The sequence below is a fragment of the Leptonychotes weddellii genome, chromosome 7 (assembly GCF_054177405.1).
Source record: "Leptonychotes weddellii isolate Sample4059 chromosome 7, ASM5417740v2, whole genome shotgun sequence".
In the NCBI taxonomy this organism is placed as follows: domain Eukaryota; kingdom Metazoa; phylum Chordata; class Mammalia; order Carnivora; family Phocidae; genus Leptonychotes; species Leptonychotes weddellii.
This window is the reverse complement of record NC_138375.1, coordinates 12405762-12432460: the sequence shown is the minus strand read 5'-3', so window position 1 is coordinate 12432460 and position 26699 is coordinate 12405762. Positions and strand designations below refer to the sequence as shown.

The following is a 26699-nucleotide window of genomic DNA, read 5'->3' as shown; positions in this document are numbered from 1 at the left end:
TGCAGAGTCGTTCTTGTCTGAGAAAAACATTGGCTTTTTAAAAAGTTGTTGTTTTTTCTTAAAGGACTGTAGTAGTCAGTGATTTTGAGAGTGGTGATTTGCCACGGAACGCAACCCAAACTCCCTAGTTAAACCCTCTTTGTTTTGTTTACAGGGGACACGGGTCTGGCTGAGAGAAAATGGCCAGCATTTTCCAAGTACTGTCAATTCCCGTGCAGAGGGCGTCGTGGTCTTCCGGACAGACTATGGTCAGGTGAGCACATGTCTGCCGCTTCCTGACATCTGTGTTCTGCTTCTGGAAGTTGTCCTCCAGGAGCACATGTGGGCCTGCCTCCCTCCCAACCGCCCCCCGCCCCCCCCCCCAACAATACCCAGACTTTTTTTCTAAGTGGGGAAAACCAAATCTCGAAAAGAATGTGGAACATACACCTCAAGTGTGTGAGAGATGCAGTAAAATTCTCCAAATGGAACGTACAAAGTGTTCCAACCAGGACAGGACAGAAGAGCACTCCACTTGGCTGGTTCCTGGGAATCTCGACAAAGAAACAGACGTATAGGGTGCAAGCAATTTGAGAAACACTTCAGAATTATTGATATTTGCATATTGGTTTCCTTACCACTTTCCCTTAAAATTCTTCCATTTCCTAGAGTGTTGGAAAAATGGGTCTGCCGGTGGGAATGTAGGTAGTGGTGGTTCCTTGTAAGAACAAGGTGGGCTACACCACCTCACCTGAGCTTCCTTGTCCACCTTGTTGGTCAAATGAAGAGGTTCCTTCTGTAGGGGGCATCATCTACTGCTTCTGGTTCCCTGTTCTTTAGTGTAACCTAAAAGCTGTATCAGTGAAAACAAATACATGAATCCAGAAACTAGCTCACTGGTTATAATTGGGCGATTGTAAAAGAAGGCTGGTGTCTCCATTTTATTAAGGAAACTAATTTTAATGTCACAAATGGATCCCTTTTTCAGAGGCACTTGGCAAAATTTAAGACCTACAGAGAGAAGGATGTCCTTTGCCAGTATTTAAAACTCACAGTTTCTGAATCTGGTTTGCAAGTTTTGTTGAGAACAAAACCTTCCGGGTCGGTGTCCAGTAGTTTAAGGCAGGTGGGCTAGGTGGTTATCAACCTCTTAGAGTCCACTAGGTGGTACCTTTCTCGTTTCTTGGCTTAATAAACAGTGATGTGACTGGGCTGTCTTGCAATTCCTCGGTTTCTTTGTCATCTGAGAGTCTTGAGCAGTTGATGAGCGTTTGTCTGGTGGTGAAAACCTAGCTGGGTTTGGTCGATGGCGGTTGCGGGGGATGGGGAATGGGGCAGATAGATCACAAGTCTGGTGGTCATTGCCAGTGTGGACGCTGGAACTGCTGCCCAGCCTGGTTTCCTTCTCATCAGATTCTCGGGTTGTGCAGTATGATCTGTAAACTAAGAACAGGCCTAGTGACTTTTGTCAGGCTTAAGTGTGTACATTCCTGTGCAGGGTTCATCAGCATTTGTCTGTCTTGCCATTTTCCTGCCCGTCCTCCTTTCCCACTTGACCCAGATGAGAATTCACTCCCTTTTAGGTTCTGTACATACTTTTCAAGGTGATGTAAAAAAAGTCTATGGTAACTTTTCAAGATATTGGCTACTTTTAACTCCATTTATTAAAGGGTGTGAAGAAATCAGTGTGGGGGGAGGCAGGGGGAGGTAGAATGAAGAGTTACTGTTTAATGGGTACAGAGTTTCAGTTTGGGAACATTTCTGAAGGTGGATGTGGGGATGGTTGTAGGACAATGTCCATGTGCTTTAATGCCCCTGAACTGAACACTTAAATGGTCAAAGTGGTACATTTTTTTGTTCTTTTGTACATCTTACCACATTAAAAAAAAGTTCACTGTTTGAGGTCCAGTGATAACTGGGAAAAGCTGTCCAATGGGTATTTTTCTGCATTTTTAAAAACCATTCTGAGGGCGCCTGGGTGGCTCAGCCGTTAAGCGACTGCCTTCGGCTCAGGTCGTGATCCCAGGGTCCTGGGATCGAGCCCCACGTTGGGCTCCCTGCTCCGCGGAGAGCCTGCTTCTCCCTCTCCCTCTGCCTACTTGTGCTCTCTCTCTGTCAAATAAGTAAATAAAATTAAAAAAAAAAAAAAAAACATTCTGGTGACATTTTTGTTGGGAAAAATGTGACCTCAGAGAAACAAAAGCTTACGAAACTATTAGTCTACCCTAACTCTGATGTTATGTGAATCACCGGGGGTCCTGTTCAGCTGCAGATTCTGATTGGCAGGTCTGGGGCGGGGCCTGAGAGTCTGCATTTTTCACAAGCTCCCCTCTGATGTTGATGCTGCTGGTTCATGAACCACGTTTGAGTAGCAAGGGTGTAGAGGGTGTTCCTGAGAACTGCCATGAGGTCGTGGTTGCCTGCGGTGAGAGCTGGAAGAACTCTTAAACCCTCTGTGGACCATCGGTCCCAGGGTTGTAGAGGAAGCAGAGAGAAAAGGAGGAGGGCTTTAGGTGAAGCTAGAACACTTTTCTTTGGCCTTCCAAAGCTCTTCCGTTCTCCTTGCTCTGCCCTTCCTTCCTACAACCATTTCACCCCGAGCGTGGCCGGGGTGGTGCTGACAGCAGCAGAATGATTCTCCAGGGGATCAAAAAACCATTTTGAAGTCCTGTTTAGTGTTGGAAGCCAAGCAGAGCCGTGTGTCACTAAAATCCTAAAGTGGGACCTCAGGGACCCTGGGTAGGTAGGAGATAATAATGTGTTTTTTGTGAGAGCACTGAAGGGTACGTTCACTGATTTCATGTAGTCTCTGATAATTTTGCACATGCACTCAGCTGTTTTTTGATTTGGGGATTTTTTGGGGGGGTTTTTTTGGCCAGGGAGATGGTTTCACTGTTAACTTAAAATTCCATTCCACACTAAAAGTTAAACTACTATAGGTTGGTCCAGGGAATAGAGAGGACCAAAGCATTCCCATTTGATTTATAACGTATGCTCTACTCACCGTGGAGTATTTGCAGATGGAAGAAGAAACGTGCAGGAGACGTCCTAGCACACTTCGTTGAAAACTATGCATGGCTGTGGCCCGTGGAGGACACAGCGCCTGGGCAGGTCAGCACTTGCCCTGAAAGTTCGTCCTAGGCATATGTTGTGTTACTGCGCTTTGCTTTACTGAGCTTTGCAGAGATTGCCTTTTGTTTTTCGCTTTTTTGCAGATTGAAGGTTTGTGACAGCCCTGCTTGAGCAAGACTGTTGGTGACACATTTTCCAACAGCATTTGCTCACTATGTGTCTCTGTGTCACATTTTGGTAATTCTTGCCACATTTTAGACTTTTTCATTATTGTATTTGTTACGGTGATCTGTTATCAGTGATTATGACTCATTGAAAGCTCAGATGATGGCTAGCATTCTTTTTTAAAGATTTGATTTATTCATTTGAGACAGAGATACAGAGAGAGAGGGAGAAGCAGACTCCCCGCGGAGCAGGGAGCCCGACGTGGGGCTCGATTCCAGGACCCTGAGATCATGACCTGAGCCGAAGGCAGACACTTATGTGTGTTGTTTTTTAGGGATTGTTGCACACCTAGTAGTTGACAGTATAGTGTGAACATAACTTATATGCACTGGGAAACCAAAAGATTCATTTGAATCCCTTGATTGTGAGGTTCTGGAACCGAACCTGCAATTTTTCCCGAGGTATGCCTGTCCGTGTCTTCTTGGGCGTTAAGCTGCGGACAGAGTTTTAGAAGAGCACCACAACTTTGCAGGGTGTAGGTATGGCTAGAAGATCAACTCTTATGGAAGTGTAAGATGGAAGACAGCCTTGAACATTGGTCTTTTCTGGAACACTTGCGGGGTCATGGGCCATCACGATAGCACCCATTAGGAACATTGTAAACTGAGTAATAAGTTCTAAATTAGATTTTTCACTTTGAGAGTGAGCTATTCTCTTTTCTGAGAAGAGCCTCATTTGATTGCTTTGAAACAGCTTACAGTGATATCAATTTACCTAATTGTGTTTTAAGGGGTAGTTATTCAACTTACCCCAGTAAACTTAATCAAGGCAATTACTCTAGGCAGTGATTCTGTGGGATTTTTTGTTTGCCATTGTCTCTCTATGGGGTCTTCAGAAATGTTTTCCTGGCTGGGGATTTAATCACCCCAGTCTACAAGTAAATGCCCTCCCCCTCGCCCTTCTCTCTTTATTGGCTTGCAACGAGTATGATTAGATTTGGGTTTAAAAGTTATTGTTCTCATTTGATTAATTCACGAAAAGGCCATTAGATTGCCTGGCACTCTCAAGTCCGCCCCACCCGGCGGAAAAGTCAGACTTTCTCCGGCTAGGCAGGAGACACAGTACTAGATGCTGACGATCACACCTCCCATTTACAGCCGTCTCTAACCTTTTTGGTTCGACCTTCTAGTGTTGACTTGTTGGAATTAATAGTGTGGGCCCAATTTTGTGAAACTTGATAACGGATTAGTAGGGATTTTTGTTGTTGTTGTTGCATTTCTTGGTCATTTTCTCACACACTCTATCCTGCCCAGCTGTTTTTCTTTGCTGTTTTCCCTTCACTTTGCCCCCAGGGGTGCCTTTTTGTGTCCCTTGCAGGGAACATGTAGTACGTGACGTTCGTGGACCATGTGCCTCCACTCCTGGGTCCTGGGGAAATCTCCCCCAAGCCTGCTGAGCGCTGGAGAAGGGACGGTGGGGCAGCCCAGCACCTCTCCTGCTTCACAGCACCATGCAGCGCCCTGGCCCCACACCTCGTCAGGAGGTAGACAGCTAGAACTCTGTGATTGCACTTCCGGGGCCAACAGATTGGATCTGACTGTTAACGCGAAGGGGTGGATCTGAGATATTTTAACTGAATTAAAAGTTTCATCTGAAAAGAAGCTGACAGCCCAGCTGGCCCCCGAGAGTTCGGGAATGCCCTGGATTTCAGCATTCCATGCTTCACACGCAAAGCCAGCTGTGGGCTGAGGCAGCTGCCTGTGGAGACAGGTCTTACCGCCAGTCCTTTCTGTGTGCTTGGCGGTTGGTGTGGCCGCCCAGGGTGGGGGGGTGGGTTGGCCCAGGGCCCCTCGGCACCACTCACATGAGTGGTAGAGGAAGGGGGAGACCAGCAGGGAGACACTTAAATGTAGGAAGATGGGGACAGCATTCGTGATGCAGAGGTGGCGTCCCCAGGGTGCTGTGAGTCTCAGCCAAGCTGTGGGACAACAGGACAGATGCTTTCTAGACAGCTGGCCTACACATAATTCCAATTCTATATTGTTGTTGTTTAAAGTATCTTCTATCACCTTCTCAATTTTTTTATTTTTTGTGAAGATTAACTTTCTCATTAATGCACCTATTTTGGGGAAATCTTACTCATTTTGTTTTCAAAAGGGAGGGAACATGGATTAGTTATATTTTTGCCCCTTGTAGCCTCACAAGACTCAAGTGTCCCCTGTATTGCAATGGCTGCTTCCAACCAAATTAACCTGTGGGTCTGGTTGAACCATATGAAATTGCCATCTCACTAGGCTGAGAGGGTTGAATATTGGCAGTTCCAAGTGGTTCCACCCAAGAGCGTGTTCATGACCCTCTATTTTAGCTTTGTGTCCTAGCTTTATTGATATGTTTATGACTTCAAGATAGAATAAGAGATCGAGTTTTCCAGATGGCTGACAGTAAAGTTTATCAAAATGGGAGTGTTCTCCAGTCCAGTCGAGAGGCACAGCAGATCCCTAAAACAATATACAGCCTCGTCTTTTGGAGTCCCACCGCCATCTTTATCCGTTGCTCTTGTGTATGTGTGTTTGTCAACAGCTGTAACAGGCTGTGACATTTGTATTCCTTTTGGGGTTTCCATTTTCTCCAGGTGTCTAAATAATTTGCTATGATGGGTTGCTGCTGCGAATATCCAAATTTGAGTTGAAAGAAAAAAATGAATGTATATACATTTTTTCTTTTTTGAATTGGAGTTTGGGTTTCCTCTATTGTCGAGTGTGTGTGTGTGTGTGTGTGTGTGTGTGTGTTTGTTATGGTAAATATACATAACATAAAATTGACTATTTTAACTATTTAAGTGTATAATTTAGTGGCGTTAGTTACATTAGCAATGTGTGAAAGCATCACCATTGTTTCTAAAACTTCTTCATCACCCCAAAACAGAAACTCTGTATCCATTAAGCACTAACTACCTATGTAATTTATTTTTAATTTTTTTTTTTTAATTTTTATTTATTTGACCTGGAGGGGGGAGGTGGAGCGAGAGAGAGAGAGAGAAAACGCAAGTGCACAAGCAGGGAGAGCGGCAGGAAGAGGAACAAGCAGACTCCCCGCAGAGCAGGGAGCCCGATGCGGGACTCGATCCCAGGACCCCGGGATCATGATCTGAGCTGAAGGCAGACGTTTAACCGACTGAGCCACCCAGGCGCCGCCTCCCCCATGTAATTTCTTTTTAAACTATTCTCTTCTTGGGTTCCTTTTCTTATGCTGCTTTTAGAAATAAGAGCACAGTAGAAATTCTGGTTTGTGTAACCATTCTTAAGGAATAGGTGATGTCAAGAAATAATGCCTGTAGGCCTCGAATCCAGGCTCCTAGGAGGAAGAATCTAACACTGACCACTCCTGAGCATTGGCAATGGCCAAGTGACGTGCCCGTGAGGTGGATGGTGCTGCCCCATCCTTTCCCTTCTCAAAGGGGAGGTGTCTGCATAGCTGTCTAAAAGTAAGGGGAAAGAGGGGGCACACTAGTGACAAGTGACAGATAATTGTGAAAAATCAGACGTATTGGCTTCTTTTGTTGAAACTTCAGTATGGGTCCATCTGTTCTTCTTGGAAGTCGCTTTAATCAAAACGGTGCAGCTGTATTAAAAAGACAGCATTGAGCTGGGAAACTCTTAAATTCTTTGTGCTTTTCCCACATTTTGCTGTTTTATCCTGGAAATACCCGTGTCTGAGATGCATATTAAACACCAGTCCATGGAGTTTCTTAGAAGTCTACACTCCAGAGACCGAACACCACTGGGACTTTCAGTCTTGCTTTGAAGACCAAGTAAAATGCAGTGTGTCCAGAGTACTTGGTTTTGAGTGAGAAAATGCTCTTATGCTCTGAAAGCCACGTGAGTCTTACTATCTAGACCTCTTCCAAGAATTTGGTTTGGCATCTTGTGGCTCAAAGATGGAAAGTCAAATGTTTCCATTAATTTTCACTCTGGGACTACAGAAAAAAAACAAAACAAAACAAAAAACCAGTAAGTCTGCTTGTTTATTAGTGCACCTAGCTCCAGCAAGAAAACGTGTGTCTTTGCAAATCTGCATAGCTCTGTGTATTGTAAATTTTACCCACTATTGTAAATTTTAGCATTTTGAAATCTAAGATTGTTATCCCATATATTTCAACATCTATGTTGAAATGGGAAGCAATTTACAGTAACAAACACTGCAGGACATGTTGGTGTTCTGAGGAATGTGGGCTGTGTCAAGTGTTGCAGACCTCTTTGCTTGCTAAGAGTGTATACCATTTCCATGTTGTTACCTGCCATATTCCCAGCACCAGTGAAAAATCCACTGGTAAGACTTAAGAGAACATGGTCTCTGGGGCCTGCCTCCTTGTACCTTTATCTGAATCCAGCCTAAGTGGATTTAGAATCCAGCTTATTTCAGACTCTTTGAGACCACGGCTTTTTCCCTAGCCCTTTGGACTAACAGCTGGGCCCCACCCCCACCCCGCCCCACCACTGGATAGGTAGACAGGTGGCTAGGGAATTGGATGCTCTTAGCAGTATTTATTGGCCCCCGTAGGGCTCTAGCTGAGCACACATTCTCTCTTTCCGTAAATGCTTTTGCAGGAGAATGCTTATAGCCTCTGCCATGGGCCCTGACCTTCTTTGGCTTTCTGTCCTCCATCCGGGGGCCAAATTGTTCGCTTTTGCGTTTTTTCCTTTGTGGATATCTCTCAACTTTGGCCTCTTCCTTCCTCTGGACGGAGCCTCTCCTTCCCAACCTTTAGGCTTGGTCTGTTTATTTGTATCCACGCCTGCCTCTGATCTGCCAGTCTCTCTTCTCTTTAGTTGACTTCGGGGTTCCGGGCTCTGCTTCTCGGTGGCACATTCATGCCACTGTGAACCTGCAGCGTATCCAGACCTTTCCGGCAGCGCTCATGGGCAGGCGGGAAGAAAAGGGTTGAGGTTTGGTGCCATCAATCCCATCGTTACTTTCAATTTTGTGGTTAGCTTAGCAAATTAAATTGCTCATATTTGAAGGTAAGCAGGATACTATCTTGCCTTCTTGGTGCCCATGAATACTGAACACAGCTAATTAATCCTGTGTGCTAAGCTCAGACCAGGTTGCAATTTATGACCGGGAAAGGTAAATAGAAAACATTAAATCAAGACTAGATCCTTCTTGGGACGCCTGGGTGGCTCAGTTAGGCGCCTACCTTCCGCTCAAGTCATGATCCCAGGGTCCTGGGATCAAGTCCCGCATCGGGCTCCTTGCTCAGCGGGGAGCCTACTTCTCCCTCTGCCTGCCACTCCCCCTGCTTGTGCTCGAGCTCTCTTTCTCTCTCTCTGACAAATACATAAAATCTTAAAAAAAAATAGGTTCTTCTTTATTTTGCAGGCTTGAATACTGTTTATTATAAGTATCATTTTATGAAAAATGTATGTGAAGATCTTACTTGGAAAGAAAACAACTTACAAATTATTTACAGGAATTAGACATGGCACCATGTACTGTAATTTCAGTAGAAAAAGCAGAGGCAGTTTGTTAAAACAAATCAAGGTGGTTGTGACTGAGTTGCATTCCATTCCAAAAATTCATTTATAGGCCTGTTATCTGGAACCAGTTTTCCCAAAGACTCCATGATACGCGCGGGGAGCTGATTGTCCCGTCCGTGTACGAAGAGCTGGTACCCACAGGACGCCACGCCCTGGGGGGGCTGCAGAAGCCCTCTGTTGGCGGATCCCAATTTTAAACTTGTTTGCAGAGTTCCAACCCAGGATGCTGCCATGGTGGGATTAGGGAATCCCATTCTTCCCATGATCACCTCCCTGGCGGGTGGTGGGGAAAGGAGGCACCCCATTTCTAAGCCAGGTCCTCCTCATCAGGGTTGGCATGTGGGATGGGTAACGGGGAGGAGGAGGAGGTTTGCCTGGTAGACCTCTCTCTGCCAGGCGCCACGCTGATGCACTCCAGCTGTCTCTCCCCTGTAACCCTCACAACTACCCTAGAAGGCCTCTTCAGCCATATCGTAGTGCTGTGGAAGCCGAGCTTGGGTGGGATAACATGTCCACAGGCTCGCACTTGGTCAGTGAGGACTGGTGGAGCAGGGGCTTGGGGCCAGAGTGGACCATCTTCCCACTTCTATTCTTGAGGAGGAATGCGAAGTAGGACAGGGGAGTCTTGGGATGGGGGTGTTCCCACCTGTCCCTCCTCATCCTGGCTGTTTACTGTGCTCGCTCCTCTCTGTGGGCCCCCCCCGGGATTGAGCGCACTTGGTGTCTGCCTTATCACGACGTCTGTGCTTTCTCTTGAAGTCACTCTCCAAGATCGGCCGGTTCTCCTGCGGTCTCCCCCACTTCCTCCTCCTCTGTGGTGGCTTTTATTTTATTTTATTGCTCTAGGGAAATAGAAGGGTTAGAAAAAACAAATCGTGTTTTTTAAATTTGATGTTTCATTGTCTTGTGTTGACAGTCTTGCTTTCATGATGCTCCTTCTGGTCAGTACTTCTCAACCCTGGCCGCATCCTCTGATTCACGGGGAAGCCTGTGCTAAGAGCCTTGGCCCTGCCCCCCAAACAGTGACATCAGAATCTCAGCTGGGACTTGGGCTCCTCACAGAGCATGGGGCCTGCTTAAGATTCTCTCTCTCCTTCCTCTGCCCCTCTCCCGTGTGCTCTCTGTCTGTCTCTTTCTCTGTCTCTGTCTCTGCCTCTCTCTCAAAAATAAATAAAAATTAAAAAAAAAACCACAACATTTGCATCCTGGACTTAGAAAGTGCTGTTTGTAACCTGTGATTGCTGGGCCTTGATTTTTCCCACACAGCTTTTTTTCTGAACTTTTCTTCGGTGGTTCTCTGAAATGGCTCTTCTGCCCACATTATATTTGCTTACAGCTCCTTCTGTCTGTCTTACTCGCCCTCTACGGAGTCCCTGCCTTGATCTTTCCATAACTCTTCTCTCCTCCCACCCACTCACGTTGGACACTCCATTAGAGTGGGTGTTTGGGGTTTAAATGTCCCAAACCCTCGTGCGGTGTTTCTCCATGTGTGGTTCTCTGACGAGCTGCTTCGTAATCATTGTTAAGGATGCGGGTTCCTTGGCCCCACCCCGGACCTGCTGAGTCCTCTTCTGTGAAGATGGCCCTAGAGTCTGTGCTTTAACAAGGTTTCCCCCTGATTCTGTGGGCCTCTGACTCAGTGGGTGTATCAATCTGAGATAAACTTGGAGAGTCCTCCTCCTTGCTCTTCTGAGCTGGTCTCATTTGCCGTTTGCTTCCAGCTGGACTGCCCCCTGTCCTGTGGGGTTGGGGGCTCTGGGGAGGAGCTGGCCCTTCTGATGGCATGAACCTCAGGCAGGGTTCTTTCATTTTCCCCTTCTCCCTCATGCACAATCCCACCCCCTTTTGCTTCTGTGTCTGGAACAGAACTCCGTGTTTGGGGTCCTCTCCTTCCAGCTGAAGATACTTGAAGGCTCTTATTTGTCGGTGGGGAAATCCCAGTGGTAAAGCAGCTTCCTGAAATCCCATAATCAAGTGCACAGAGACCATCAGTGATGGTCTTTGAATTCAACTCAACTGAGTTCCATTTGTTTCTGAGGAAAACCGTACCAGTTTCTCTTTCAAGAGAGGGAGGGCAAGGCCCTGGAGTTCAGAGCAAGGCCCTGGGTAGGGATGGATGAAGGTGTCTCCCCTGGAAGGAGATTGTTTCCCCCATTTCTCCAGCGATGCGCCTGCCCTCATGCCTGGAAAGACCCCCTACCCCCCTCCGGGCTGGATGAGAGGCCTAGAAAAGAAGGGGTGGGTAGATCCCAAGCAGCTGCCCCACATAGAGGAGGAAAGGGGGCTTTTCCCAGTGGAGACCTCTTCTAGTAACTTCCATGTAAGGAATATCTGTTCCTTAAAACAGCAGTGAAAGCGTGAGCCTCCAGCTTTTATTTCAAGCTGATTGCATTTGCCCTTTTAAAGGTAAGAAAGCAGACCGAATGGGCACTTCTGAGGAATTTTGCCTGGGAGGGGACACCCACAGACTTTCCCAGGTAGTGGAAACGTTCGGTGTGTTCTGTGTGGTTCACCAAGCCGTATAATTTTCCTGTAGGCGAAGTAAACTTGAGTTCTTAAAAATAACCTCTCGCCTGTTGGAAGGCGGCTTGTTCGTCTGGAAGGTACGCGTGTCTCCCACACTCTGCTCACCTCAGAGCTGATGGACCAGCAGCCTCCCGTGAGGCGGCGGCAAACCGGGCCTGCTGCCTGGGTTTGTACTGCCTGCGAGCTAAGAGGGGTTTTTGCGTTCCTTGATGTTTGGAAACATCAGAAGGAGATTTTATGATGCATGAAAAATGACCTGAAATTCAAATTTAGAGAAGTTGTGCTGGAAGTTAAGCAGCCGTGCCCATTCACGGACTTCTCATCAAAGATTGCCTTCCAACTACTGCAGCACAAGAGAGGAGCCGAGAAGCCTCACGTCTTTACCCCCTGGCCCTTCACAGAAGTTCGCTGACCCCCATCTAAAGGATCATTTTCCCCAATTGCTTCCGATGTGATATTTAGTGCTGAGCGGCCTTCTGGTGGTTTCCAGTGCTGGCTACACACACCAGACACACTGGAGGGGCTGTTCCCTGAGATTCCTGCCCCGCCCCCCAGCCCAGCCCACCCCAGCCCAGTGGTACAGTCTCTCTGGGAGTGGGCCCAGGAATCTGGATTTTCAGCCAGCCAGCGGAGGCCTTGCTATGAACCCCGGGATCGATGAGTGGTTAAGCCCCCTCATTTTGTTGTCCTGGGGAGGTGGAAATGAGCTGCCCGAGAGGATTAAGGTCATCAGGGACAAGACCCCTATTTCCTGCTACCTGTAGGCAGTGGCTCTCAGAATTGAAGAGCCTCAGAACATCAGACTCCGCCTGCCCCCCCGCCCCCACCGAGGGCTTGTTGAACCACCGGATCCTGGGCCCCCACCCAGGGTTTCTGATTCGGCAAATCTCAAGTGGAGCCTGAGAATCGGCATTGCTAGTCTGGGAACCACAATTTGAGAACTGGTTTGTAGGGCTTGTTGGGCTGTATCTGTGGATCGTTGTTTTTTTTTTTAAAAATCCATGTTCTAAATAAAAGCATCTAATACACAGTCTTCTCCCCAAAGTTCTTTAAAAACACAGATGGTCACTCACACAGTCCAAGTACACTTTTTTGACTGCTACACCATAAAGGGATCGTTCTTGAGAGGTGTCTTGTCTAAAAACAAGACGTAGTCTGGCGATCTTAGTTTAAAATACTAACACCTGTCAATGGTTTAGTCTGTAACCGGCTAGGGGTGTGGGGGGGCGTGGTTGGTTGATGGGGAGCCACTCCCAACCACAGCAAAAAGGCAAAAATAAGAAAGCCTGTGTGTTAATTATATCCCAACACATTTCCAAGGAAGGTCCACTCTTAGTATTGCAAAAAATAAATGAGTTGATTGGGCTTAGACACAACTTTCAGAAGTTACTCTGCAAATTTTGACACCTGATGCCTATTTTGAAGAACAGTTAAATTAACTTACCACTGACGTGCTAGGCAAATGCACAGCGCTCCTTTTCTAAGTGAGGTGCCAGAGAAGGAAGGAGAGTGATTCTGTATTTAGAAGCTGTAGTTGGAACCCCCAAGCTTTTGAGAGTCAGCTCTGATTTAATAGGCTATCTTATCCCATTGTCCATGCCGCCCTGGCAGAGAGAACACTGGGCCGGGGCTAGGAAGGGGACCAGACTAGGATAAGGCAGCCTGGTGTGTAGGGTGCAAAATGTAAGGAAGCACCCAGCCAGGGTCATGCTGCATTTGCAAACCGCCCCCCCCCCCCCCACCGCCAGCTATAAATTGTGTGTCCTGACCACCTGCCTCTCCCTAGTCCTGGCCCTGAACAGAATCTAGGGGCATAAGCAAGACTCCCTAGGACAAGAAGTCATCTGTAGACTCAAAGTCCCCTCTTCCCTTTGCTTTGCAGGAATGACTCATTGAAACAACTTCTGTTAAGGGTCCTACTTTGATATTTTTCAATATCAATTTCAGTGTCAATTTCAAGTTATTGACAATAACTTTGTCAATACATTTTAGGGAACTTGTTTAAGATTAAATTACTTCCGTGCACGCCGCAGTGTGTAATATGATGGTGTGGAATATTCACATGAGTTTTTGAGGGGAAAAATGTCCCCAAAGGATTTCCTCATGAAGACTTTATAGCAGGCTTGTGCAATCCCCTATAAAACTACAACATTACATTTGTAAATTCAGCACATGGACTGTATTAGATGTTCCAAGTGCAGTGGCTTCATTTCAGAGGTTCAAGCTGGTTTTTAATATAGCTCTTGTCTGAGTGTTCCAAATAGTTCTCGTAACAATTTTTAAATAATTTAATGGTATTTTTAAGTCTTCCACGGAGGGTAACTGAGTAGCCAGCCCTGGAGAATTCAAGTATCTTTGTCTTCTGGAATGACCTTCTGTTCTGAAATGTATCCACCTTCCCGCTATGTCAGAGTTCACGGTGGGTTGCTCCAAAGCATCTGCTTTCCTTCTTGCAAAGGCAGCTAATGACAGATGTTTACGGGGTGATGCTGAGAAACCTCCACTCCCCTGACAATGGGCTGGAACATATGCTATCCCCAGTTTCAGGAAGCTTTTGTAACAAAGGACTCCAAAAGAGATCAGGCCACTGGGGAATGTTAACCAGCATGCCTTTGTAAAGGGCAAATTCTGTCCGATTAACCTGATTTCCTTCCCTGAGCAGTGATAAACCAGGGAGATTAAAAAGGCAGATTTTTCAACTTTCATATTTATTTTTCCTGATTTAAAAAAATGTTCATAATTAAAAACTGAAGGTTGTTTATTTTAAAAATTTATTCTTTTCCCCCCTCTTCATCAAAAGGACTTGCCTTAGCAAACAGTACATGGGCCCTGGAAACATTCACTGGAGGCAGCACAAGTGAGCGTTTGTCTGCAACAGTATGAAGATGTAAATAGCATAGAGGAAAATAATTCCTGCCTTTGGAGGAAAGCCCTACTCAGAAGTATCCATTATTGGCTCGTTGCTGTCCTTGATGGAGATTTCAAAATGGTTTGCAGATGTTACTTTTAGCTGAAAGAGCCAGAGAGACCACAGGCACCTTTTAGCACCTAGGATAAGATAGGCTTAGTTCATCACTTTCGTACGTTTGAGCTGCGGTCTGAAATGAACAGGCGTGCTTTTGCTTTTAGCAGCAGTATTACGGTATGAGTCTCATCCCGAACAATCCACCTGTGTAGAGTGTACAATTCAGTGGCTTTTAGGATATTCACAGAGTTGTGCAGCCATCACCGCAGTCCATTTTGGAACATTTTGGTTACCCCAAAATATACCTCTTAGCCGTCTCCCCCCCCAAAAAAAACATTCCCACCCCAGGCCCCAACCCTAGGCAGCTCTGTTCTCTGTTGCTATGGATCTGCCTATTCTGGACATCCTGTGTGTGTGGAATCGTGTCATCTTCTGTGCCCGACTTCTTCCACTTCTTAGCATGATGTTTTCATGGTGCGTTCATGTGGTCCCATGTACCAGCACCCCATTCCTTTTTATTGCTGAGAAATATTCCATTGTATGGATATGCCACGTTTTACTTAAAAGGAATAGTCTCTTAAAGCTAAGTCGAAGAGAAAAATACAAAAGAGAAAGGACGGCTAGCCATTTAAAGCCACTTTTTATGTGGTTTATAATGAGTCACACATTTAATATTTCCAAAAGTAAGGATGATATTTTGATGCGTAAGCTTGAAATCAGAATAAGTAAGAGCAGTGACCTAATTCTTAGATGCATTTAAAAAAAAAAGTTTAGACTCTCTATTAGATTCTATTTCTAGTTATGGTCTCCTATCTGAAAATGGTTACTTTTTTTTTTTTTCCCCCAAAGTTCTGGGAGGATTGCAAGATCATTAAGGCTTAGAGAAAGGAGTTCTAGAGAAGCCGCCCAGGAAGTGGGTTAAATTGCATGGAGGAGGCTAGTAGGTTAATTGAAGCAGATGGGATACTTACATAGATAGTGCAGACTAGCTGTTCTCTCCCACTGGGAAGAAAGGACAACAGCCCGGATGGGAGAGCTGGTAGCACAGGGAGGGACATCCTGACCTCAAGGACAGCTCGGAATGACAGCAGAGGGGCTGACTGACTTCGCCTTTGAGAATAAATAGCTGGCCTCTCATCTGCCTGAAAAAGGAGTAATGCTATAGATTTTAGAGCTGAGGATCGCCAGGCATCATTTTCCTCCTGTCTCTTCTAAGCAGGTGACAGATTGTCATGAATATTTCCTTGTACAGGTGAGACTGTTGTCATCCTGACCCAAGGCACAGATGAGAATCAGTGCAGAATGCCTTGACATTTGACAAGGTTGGAGAAGTGGAACAGTTTTTAAAAAGAGAAGCTGTAACTTGAAGACGTGACCTATGATACTGAATTTTTTGTGTGCGGCGGAATTTTGAGATTCTCTAAGTGGTGTCTCGAACCATCCCCACTTCATTTCGGAAGTCCTGCTCCCCTTACTGGTCCCCCCGGGTACAGTGTACTGCTGTTCTTAGCTACTCTCTAGGGCTGCCTGGCAAAGGTTCTTTTGAGGAATTCTTGGAAGAGATGCCAAGGAGGTTCACATGGGGCATTTTACTGCAAGCATTTATTGGGTAATTTGGGGGAGGAGAGGACTGAGGGATCATGTAGTTTTGCGGGGTCATTTTGTATGGGTGTGGACTTGGCCCCGGGTGCTTTGATCAAAGTCATCTGGGAGCGAAAACAGAACGGGGCCTCATCTGGTTCTCCTGCTAGAGGGTCCCCAGGGCCAGCTAGGACGGGCCTGGAGACCAACCCAAATGAACCGAAAGAGGTGAGGGGCTCCTGGCCGTGAGTCACAAAACCTGTTAAGAGACCCGATTAATGTCCGAAAGACAGAGGCAAAACAGTAAGTTAATTTTGGGCACCTGCTGCCCAATAAACCCTTGTGAATGAATGCACTGAGGATAAAACTGAAATAAGACCCAATGAAGGAGTTAATTTACATGTGCCAGGAGAGGAAAGTGGTTTCTTTACCTTCAGGACTGAGCCAGTGTCTGTAATCATTCACAGCATGTGTGTGACCTAGAATCTCTGCTTTTTGTTACTTGGTGACTTTTTTTAACCCAGGCTTTTTTAATGGGGTTGGTTATTTAAGACTTTGTTCTTCAAGGGCTTGTTCATTGCATCAGTGTGTATGTCTCTGTCCCTCCATCCATCCTAGCCAACGATAAGCAAATTTTTTCTGATTTCGTCAAATAAATGAACCAGTATTATCATCTATTTGTATATTGATACTTCTGGTTTTTTTCCTACATTTGCATTATTTGGTGGGATCTTCCCAGTGCACCCAATTCAGCAAATAAAAGAGAAATCGCAAACATGATTTTGCAAATCTGAAGAGTCTCAAAAGGTCCCTACCTCCCATCGTCCCTGACATGGAAAGTGCTGCGTGAGCCTGGCATTTATAGGATTCTCTGTGGTTTGTATTTTCATTGGATTTGATCTCATTTTGATCCTATAATAAACCTGTGACCCGCGTTTCCGTTTTTTCAAAAAGTCATTTATAAAGATCTGCCCGTTAACCACTTCTCTGTTGCAGAGACAGAAGCGATTTTGTCAGTACCTGGGACCTGACTTCCCAGTGTAAAGCAAAGCCAGGTAGCTGGGGGTGAGATTCTGGGTTTTCTTAAAAGTGTGAAACCATGCGGGGGAAAAAAGAGGTCCCAGAAAGTAATGGTTACTTTTTCATTCTCTCCTTGCAAGACTTCAAATTCAGAAATGTAAAGTCTACCCCAAGGTAGAAATAAAGTTTTCATGCCATCTACTGGTTTAGTTAAAAGCCATTTACATGGCAGGAAAAACCCCGGATGAGGTATTCACTCACTGACCCCCTCAGTTTTTTAGAGCTCATTTTAAGGTATCAGAATTACGATTGGGTTGTGTTTCCCTGTACCTGGCTTTTGCCTCATCTCTTTCCCCTTGCCAATGTCTGTTAACCATTTTTATGCTCTTTAACTGAGAATTTTATTTTGCTTTCTAAATTTTTTTTTTTTAAGAGTTTAAGTAATCTCTGCACCCAACGTGGGGCTTGAACCCACGACCCCGAAATCAAGAGTCGCCTGCCCTGATGACTGAGCCAGCCAGGCGCCCCTCTAAAATTCTTTAAAAAAAAAAAAAAAAGCAGCTGGGAGTTGGAGTGTCAGATTTAACATCAGGCCAGTATAAATAAGAAATCGCTGAAAGAATTGGTAGGGCTCTTTGATGAAAATATCTTTCCTGTGATTGCCAGGCTCGGCAGAAGGACTAATACTCCAAGGGATATCTATGTAAGACCAATTAATTTCTTACTCTCCTAAAAGCATTCCTCTTTGTCTTACAGAAATTCAGGACCTAAAATTGCCATGAGGATCAGGCTCACTGAATAAATAGTTTAGATGTTTGTGTTCTCAGTTACTTTGTGTGAAGAAAGTGTAAGCCATCTGGGCTCTTCGTCCTTTTATCTTGCTGGTTCCAAAAGATAGCGGATACGGAGTTTGCTTTTAGGTTAAGTCAGATGTATGAGCCTGCTATCTTAATTTTTTTTTGTATGGTTGGCATATCTTTTAGCTGCTTTAAGATGTTGGGAAGATTTCAAACCAAGTTGGGAAAGAACGAAATACACTGGTGGGTTTTTTTTTCACCGCTAAGTCGACTAGTTCAAATATTTTGTGAACCAGTGTCCTCTGAAATAAGTACATTTATTTAACAACATTTGGAAGTTTCTCTAAATTTGTTGTTAATCTGGGTTTTGTGTTGTTTTTTAGCCAGATGTTTAATTTACGTCTGAATCCTGCAACTATGATTTGGCTTCATCATATGTAAGAAGAGAATGTTAGATCCTGAAATATTTTGGTGTTAATGTATTATGGAATAGTTTCGCCTCCCAACCCCAAAACTCTGCAACAGTCTCTAACTGTATCCTCCGAACTAATGTGACCTTTTTTTTGTTGTTGGTGTTGTTAACTTGTGCTTTTATAGTTTGTACTTTATTCTAGTGGCATAAAGACTATTGTTAATGCAAATTTAGTCGTAACTGACTTTTATGTGAATCCGTCACTCAAGATGATGCCTAGAAGCTGTCTTTTGAGTATATTTTTAGTTCCCTTTGGAAAAGCCATTATGTTTAACAAAATAGGTGGGGCAGGGGATAAAAACCCTGATGTCTGGCAGCGGATTAGGCTCTAGCAATCAATAAATGCATATAACATGTAGATGATGGACTGAAGCTATTTTTCACTTACCAAAATGAAAGGAGAAAAGTGCTTTTAAAACAATTCAGGTAAAGTATGTAAGGGCTAATTTTCTAGGTCCTATTAATCTTCCTGAGTGATACTCATTTTTCCAAATGTAGTTGAAAAAACTCCTATGCCCACAAGGAATGCTGATGCCTAGGCATGTGATCTGTACCCTCTAGGACTTAGATTTAAGAAATGTAACCAAGTATGTCAACTGGTTCCAGTAATGTTGGTGATGATGCTCATGTAGACACCAGCCTCTTGAGTTGTCTGGTGGAGGGACTGGTCCTTCTTTCCGTAGCCGGTAGGTATCAATTCCAGGTGTTTCACTAACGGTAGGAATATCTACTAGTGTTTCCCAAAGACTTGAACTAGTCCTAAATGATGTTGAGAGAGGCGGGGAAATTGGCCAAATCAAGTTTGCAAAAGGCTACGTTAGTTTTCAGAAATTAAGAGCACCCATTTAATCTTAAGCTCTGCAGTAAAGAAATGTGTCTGTCTTTGCTTCATAATACTTCCCCAACAGCAAAAGAAGCTGTTGGTCAAATTAATGCCCATTAACAGGCCTTCATTTTGAGAAGTGCTGACCCAGATGTTGGTTCCTTTTTTGTGGTTGCTACTTTCATTTGGGTGCTTATCAGCATTAATCAGCTGATAGCAATGTTGTCTTTAGGATAGGAGTCCTATACAAGTACCATTTGGATGTTTTTCTATTTTTAGAAAACTTTAAAAAGTGTGTTTGATTATTGTGTGTCTCTTTTCTTGGCCTCTGGGTTCCATGATGGTGGAGACCATGTTCATTTGGTTCTTCTGCATCACCCCAGCACATCCCAGAATATTGCCACCTCATAGGCATTCACTAAATTTTGAGTGGATGAAGGAATGAAGACGGGCTTTGTTCTAGGCTGTATACATTTCAAATTATATCACACCCAAATAGATTCAATTACAGCCGTGTTGAGGGCAATGATTTTTCTTAAGTAGTCTGAAGGGGTGTATTTCAATGATTAAACAAAGACAGCAGGGTCCCCCACCATCACTGCCATCGACTGAATGACTTTGGACAATTACATAACATTAATCATCTGTTTTCTCACCTGTGACTGGGTGATGGTTATACTTACCTTTCAGGGTTGGTTTGAGGGAAGGGAGGGTGCGTGAGGAGGCTTAGGGATGTGCTGACATCATGTGTATTTAGCACCTGTCATGTATTAGGAAGTGTCATCCCAAAGGCAGGCCCCATACCATAATAACCTTACCCACCTTTCAATACCAGCTGGCTAATGACAGACCTCTTTTGGCCCACCCATCTTCTCTTCATCCTGTCTTAGCTACTTTGACGGCAAAGAAGGGAGATGATGTAAGAATTGGAGGATGAGGGTGAAATGGGCTCTTTCGTGATGACCAAAATCTAGAAGAACTTTTTTATGGTAATGGACTCTCTGGAGCCAGGTGTTAGCTTTTATGCTCGGGTGTGGGAGGGAAGGAAGAAAAGGGGTCTGGCAGATTGATTCTAGAACATACCGTCTCACACCCAGCCATGACTGCCACCCTTCAGTGATTTCACGGTGGTTTTCAGTGTTGAGAAACGCTTGGTGTGAACAGACCTCCATCCAAATCCTCTTTAGTCTTACGACACTTAAAGATAGTAATGTTATAATTAGTTCTGCAGTAGCTTGTGTTTCTGTTTGGCCTTGTTTTACTTTGAGAACAAAATCAGCAATACAGCTGTGCACACGGTTGGCCGCAGTCCGTCTGTTTTTGAGGGTTCTTGTCGCCTGGTTGCTAGAGCTGCTGGATGGTGGTTCCCAGGCCTTGCGATCCCTGCATCCAGAGATTCTAGACCAACATAGTTATCCCGTTGTTTAGATTGTCAGGTAAGGACATCAGATAACTTTTGCCCTTATTGTAATTTTAAAAGACTATTTCTGGGTGTGGACCCAGATGCAGGGCTTGAACTTATGACCCTAAGATCAAGACCTGAGCTGAAATCAAGAGTCAGGCCTGACAATTTTACTACACCCGAGAGTGGGGAAGATGTAAAATAAAGGACAACTGTTTAAAACAGAAATTAAGCTTCTTAAAAAACTAGTTCCATTGTCTTTGATTTCTCACTTGGCTACTGAAAATTAACAGCCCCGGTTAAGAATTTGGGAAGTCTTGGGGCACCTGGGTGGCTCATTCGGTTGAATGTCCAACTCTTGGTCTCAGCGCAGGTCTTGATCTCAGAATCGTAAGTTCAAGCCCTGCATTGGGCTCCATGCTGGGCATGGAGCCTACTTTAAAAAAAATTAAGAAAATTAAAAAAAAAAAAAAAAGAATTTGGAAGTTCCTACTACAGTTGAATTCCATGAGAGGAATCTTTTTCTGACAAAAAATGCAGTCCCTACTCCAGGCTCATAATTCCTGGACCTTGTCTTAGGGAGAAGGTTAGTTCTGTAGTTGGCATTTCAAAATTACTCTCATTCCTTTTGTTTAAAGATAAGGTTTGATTATTTTTACACATCTAGTTAAGGCTTCAATTAAATGCTTTGGTGGGATAATGAAGACCATTATATTCAAAAAAAGAAATATATATCTGGAATCCTCCTGCTTCAGATAAAATCTTAGTGGAACGCTTACAGATTGTATAGACTACCTAAGGAGGGGTGTGCCGAAATAGCCCCTTCATTTCTTAAGTGGGGTTTCTGTGAAGCTCTGAGTTTTGCAGACCTTGATTTAAGAGCCGTTGAGAATGATCTAGTCGATGGAGCGCATGTTCTTAATGTTGCTCTGATTTTCACTTAATTTTACAGTTGCACTGACCTAGTTTTGAGGACAAAAATTAGAATACAAGGTGGCACTTAGAATTAGTGGTTGACTATAGGTTCTTTTGCTTTGCAAAAAGAAAACAACTAGACATTCGGTTCTGGTAGGTTAATTTAGCAAAAAGATCAACCGAGTAAGTTTTCTTGCTTTGTTTTTAAATACTCCCCTATCATTCCTTTCATAACTACGTATTTGCCCTTTTTGATTGTGAATCTAGAGAAAGTGAAGAACCAGTTAGGGAAGTTTCTGGAGAAAGTGTAGTGGATCAGTCTTGGACTGTTGGGTAGCATCTTTATCTTCAGGATTCACTGTTGTCTGTTCCGCTTACCTCTCGAAGGGGTGCTTTGAAAATGAAAACAAACTACAGGGAAGTGAAAGATCTATGAGGATGTGTGATGTGGGCCAACAGCAGTGAAATCTGCTGCTTCTGGGAGTTTTGTGAGGAATCAGAACCCAACTGATCGATCTTGAGTTGGATGAGGAATTCATTCTTGAAAGAAAAAGCAGATAAAATTGTTTGGAAGAAAATTATTTTCTAGTAGTAGGATTTGAAGGGATCATGTGAAGGATACACAGGGGAAACAGGTGGAAAAGGGAATGGAGCTCCCCCAGGTTTATTGAGGGGAAGAGGCCACAGAGAGAAAGGGAATGGACTCAGTTTTGTGACTAGTTCAGCGGCTGATTCGATGGGTGACTTAGGAAAACCCACTTTTCCTGTTGTGCCCACTTTTTCCCTCTTGTGTGTCTTTTTTTTTTTTTTTTTTTGGTCTTGTCTGTTGGGATAAAGTATGATAAAGCACTACGGGTTTGTATTTGAAGCTCTTGTGTAACCATGTAATTATTATTTATTGGTGTCCTCACTTAGCCTCCCCAGCCTAACTTGTGCAAACCAGTTTTGAAGCTATGAACGAATTCAGAAAACCTACAGGCTTTCTGGTTGAGCATTAACATCCTGTTTTTCATGTCAGTTTTTACCTGTTTTAAAAAAGCAAATCTGTAATTTTACCCATCACTGTATATTTGATGTGTTACACTAGAGTCCAGGTACTTAGCATAGATGCAGTTTTAAAATACTCTTCCATTTTGGGGCGCCTGGGTGGCTCAGTCGTTAAGCGTCTGCCTTCGGCTCAGGTCATGGTCCCAGGGTCCTGGGATCGAGCCCCGCATCGGGCTCCCTGCTCGGCGGGAAGCCTGCTTCTCCCTCTCCCACTCCCCCTGCTTGTGTTCCCTCTCTCGCTGTGTCTCTCTCTGTCAAATAAATAAATAAAATCTTTAAAATAAATAAATAAATAAAAAATAAAATACTCTTCCATTTTAATTTGATTTTTAGGAATGGGCAGGCAAGGGTGACTTTTAAAAGTATTTAAAAATTTTAAAACATATTTAAAAAGTTAGATAAGGGAGTTTGAGGACCTTATGCAAACAAATGCAACAACATATTTTGAACCCAGAAAACATCACACATACATGCATACATACTAACAAGGACTTTCTGGGTCCTAGTTTTCTCATTTATAAATTTAGGATTAGAATAGCACCTTCCCAGAGGGCTGAGTGCCAGATAGAACATAGGTTATCTGCCATGTTATTCAGCTAAGAATTGCCGTAATTATATATACATACGTGTGTATAGATATTTATGCATGCGTGTATATAGATGTGCATGTACAAGTTACGAGAGTATTGGGAGGGGTCATTGCCATGGCACTTTAAAAGGTGGGGCTTGTGGAAGGTTTTAGGACCTGGGGAGATCTTTTGGAACCAGGCTGGCTGGGTGTGGTGTCCGCTGGCTGCCAAGGTGGCAGGGAAGGGCCTCGTGAATGTGTGGTCATGGGCTCAGGGCTCGGAGCACAAGGAGAATGGGAGAAGCAGGGCAAGCGGAACCAGAATCCGTAGCAGAATTTTTCAAGGCAACAAGCCTTTGACAGTTTCGCAGTCGAGCCATTGGGCCAACTGCCAAATCAGACCAAGCATCTCATCTTGGCCCTTGCCTCTAGGTCGTCTAAACCCATGCGTTGTAACTCCCTGTCTGATGCCCACTGACAGTGCTGTCACTTTGGAGGGGGCGGTGTTCGTGCAGGCTTTGGACGGATCAGGAAGGTTCCAAGAAGCAGACCCGTTTGTGTCTGGTCAGATCCCCGAAGTGTCGGGTCTGCTGTGAGGGGAGGGGATTGATTTCCCTGGCGAACCAGACCTCCCGCTGCCTGGAGCCCAGACCTTTAGGACAGCATCTGTTAAAGGTACTTTGAGGACCATTTCCTCCGTCTGCCCCTTCCCCTGACGGGGTCTCTCTGCTCCTTCTCACAATGGCCTTCATTTCCTCAGGCGCTTGAACAGCGCCAGGCATGGAGTCAATATGTGTTGAACAAAAGAGCTTTTGGCAAGAGGCAGGTCAGCCGACTTAAACCCCCAACTCCGTCGGAACACATAAGACATTACATTTATTTAAACTACGAGAGGTGTGGGGACATGTTTTCTGAAGCATACATGTATATGTAAAGGATTTCCTGCACGAGGCTATTTCTGAGGGCTTGCTTTATGCTGTGAAACCAAGAATATGCCCGCCACCTGACTTGCTATTTGTTATGTAATATACCACTCCCACTGCTAACATTCCCACCCCCCCACCCCCGCCCAAAAAAAGATTAGTCTCATGGCTTCTGTGATTGAGTGCGCTTTGTGTACTTATCAGATACTGTGCTGATCTCGGCAGCAGCATGCTGTGCTTAGTTGTGGGCTAATATGTGCCAGACCAGTTTAAAAAAAAACAAAACCACCTCCCTAGACCCCGAGCCTGGAATAATGACGCCAGGACAAAGAGATCATGGGCTTTATTATTAGACACACAAAAAAGCTTATTAATGAAAAACAGCTTGCGAGAAGAGTTGGCCTCGAAGTCAGCTTCCATTGTGAAAAGTTCAAATAGAACGTGGCTCTGTTGAGGGCGAGCCTGAATTTGCAAGCGGTGTCTCAGACCACAGGGGCTTCTCTAGTTCATGAAACATAGCCATCCTTTCCACCTTGGAGAAAGTGGAAACAATTAGAATTTTTCAAATGAAAAATTAACCACTAGCCCTGCCGTTTCATGGTTGCCCAGGCACAATTTAAAAGGTATTTGCAGGGCGCCTGGGTGGCTTAGTTGGTTAAGTGTCTGCCTTCGGCTCAGGTCATGATCCTGGGGTCCAGGGATCGAGCCCCGCATTGAGCCCCGCATTGAGCCCCACATCGGGTTCCTTGCTCGGCAGGGAGTCTACTTCTCCCTCTGCCCCTCGCCCCGCCTCTCACCCCGCTGGTGTGCATTCTCACTCGCTCTCAAATAAAATTTTTAAAAAATTTTTAAAAAACGGTATTTGCAGAGGCAAATTTTGGTGTTAGTACATGGTAAAGACATTTTAAGCTGTTTTTCTAAAATCTGGAAAATCCCTCCGACTATTGAGTTCTAGCCTGCAAACAGAATTGTTTGCATTGTTAATAATTTGTTCTGACCTTTTGTACAGAAATATTGTCTCCATTTTAATAGGCTTAGCTCAACCCCCAGAATGATGACCTGTAATAGCTCAGTTCCTCTAATACACAGTGAAAAGACTTAAAACTGAATTCATTTGAAAATGTGCATTATTCCTGGGGCGCCTGGGTGGCTCAGTCGTTAAGCGTCTGCCTTCGGCTCGGGTCATGGTCCCAGCGTCCTGGGATCGAGCCCCGCATTGGGCTCCCTGCTCTGCGGTGAGCCTGCTTCTCCCTCTCCCACTCCCCCTGCTTGTGCTCCCTTTCTCGCTGTATTTCTCTCTGTTAAATAAATAAAATCTTTAAAAAAAAAAAAAAAAAGAAAATGTGCATTATTCCTGAATAATACTTTTTTCTGGGTCTGTCTTCAGGGTTATGTAAGCAGCTTCTACACATTTTAAATCACTTCTTTTTTATTTCTTAAGTAAAGATACACTGCATTTCCCTATGTTGAATCTTTTTCCCCCCATACATTGGTTTTGACTTTATTTGTAGCAGCCATTTTAAATAAGGGCTTATATGCTATTTTTTTGTTGTTGTACTGTATTGACAATTATAACCTCTCCTCTGAAGACATGTAAACATTTTTAATATTTGATTTAGGTTAGTGTGTGGGTAGCAGCTCCGTTCCTGTAGTAGTAAGTACTCGACTGTAGCATTTTTCACAAGGACTTGAAGGAACACAAAAAAATCGAGTGTCACTAGTGAAATGTAAAGCAAGGAGTCTCCTAAGGCAGGTATGCTTAAACTCCTCTGTGTTAGTTTTTCTTCTTAATTGCTGTGTTACGGTCTCTCTCTAGGAAACCCATCCAGAGATTGTCAGACCTTGCTACATTGTGTTCACCCAGTTCATCTTTTTTACCTGGGCGCCCACACTCCTACTTTCTTCCTCCTTTGTCCACTAAACTTGGAATTAAAATACACAGGTAGCCTCTTATAACTGTAACAAAGTGGTTTGTGGAAGTCTAGGGCATGGCAGAACAGAGGCTTGAATCCCAGTCTTACAGGTAATGTTGAATGTGAGGGGTTTTGTTTTTTAACTACCTAAACACTGAATTGGTACCCAGATCTCTGAATTCTTCCTTCTAGCTTTTCTATTTCCCTGAAACAAACTCCTAAGTCTCCCAAGCACATAAATCCCGAAACTCTTCTTCTTCCTTGATATTCAGCTTGTTAATATCCTAAAGGTCCTTCCCTGTGTGTTGATAGCAGCTTGAATTCAGATCCACATCTGTTCATGCTGGGTGTTTTATGGACCCGCTTCCTGAATCCTCCTTCCCAACCCCGTCACACATGGGTATATAAGTATGGTATCAGGAGTACTAATAGCATCTGTTAAGCATGGCCGGGTACCACACCAGGCTCTTTCTAACCATAATCTTACTGTCCTATGAGGCTTCTGCTCAAATTATCTCCTGTTAATCTTGGGCTCTCAGATTGTGCTCCGGGACGGAGACTATGATCTCAGATGCTGTCTGGTGGGTCCCAGTTGTCCCCTACACCATTGTCATCTTAGCTGATCGCCACAACCCAGTTTCCTGACTCCACCCCAGACCTCTACCCAGTCACACCCACTGGGGGAGGGGCCCATGTGCATCGTCCACCCATTCTGCTGGTAATTCTTCACAGTGGAGCTGGAGGATGACCCCCACCAGGTCTAGCCTCAGCCTGGCACTTGTTCTGGGTCTTATGCACTGACCCAGGCCCCTTCTTCTGGTGCTGTACACAGGGCTCTGCAGTTCTAACTAGGTGTTCGGGGAAATTGCAGAACTCAGTTCAAAAAGCAAGGTAATGGGATGCCTGGCTGGCTCAGTAGGTGGAGCGTGTGACTCTGGATCTCAGGGTTGTGAGTTCGAGCCCCACGTTGGGTGTAGAGATTACTTAAAAATCT

At 44.6% G+C, this 26699-nt stretch overlaps 1 protein-coding gene across 1 annotated transcript in view; it reads left to right on the top strand.

Moving 5' to 3' along the window:
• The window catches only part of MYO10 (myosin X), a 197857-nt gene that overhangs the window by 44615 nt on the left and 126543 nt on the right, over nucleotides 1-26699 (top strand). The window contains exon 2 of the mRNA XM_081825788.1: nucleotides 155-253. Within this exon, the coding sequence (XP_081681914.1) occupies nucleotides 155-253 (99 nt within the window). The remainder of the gene's footprint in view (nucleotides 1-154; nucleotides 254-26699) is intronic.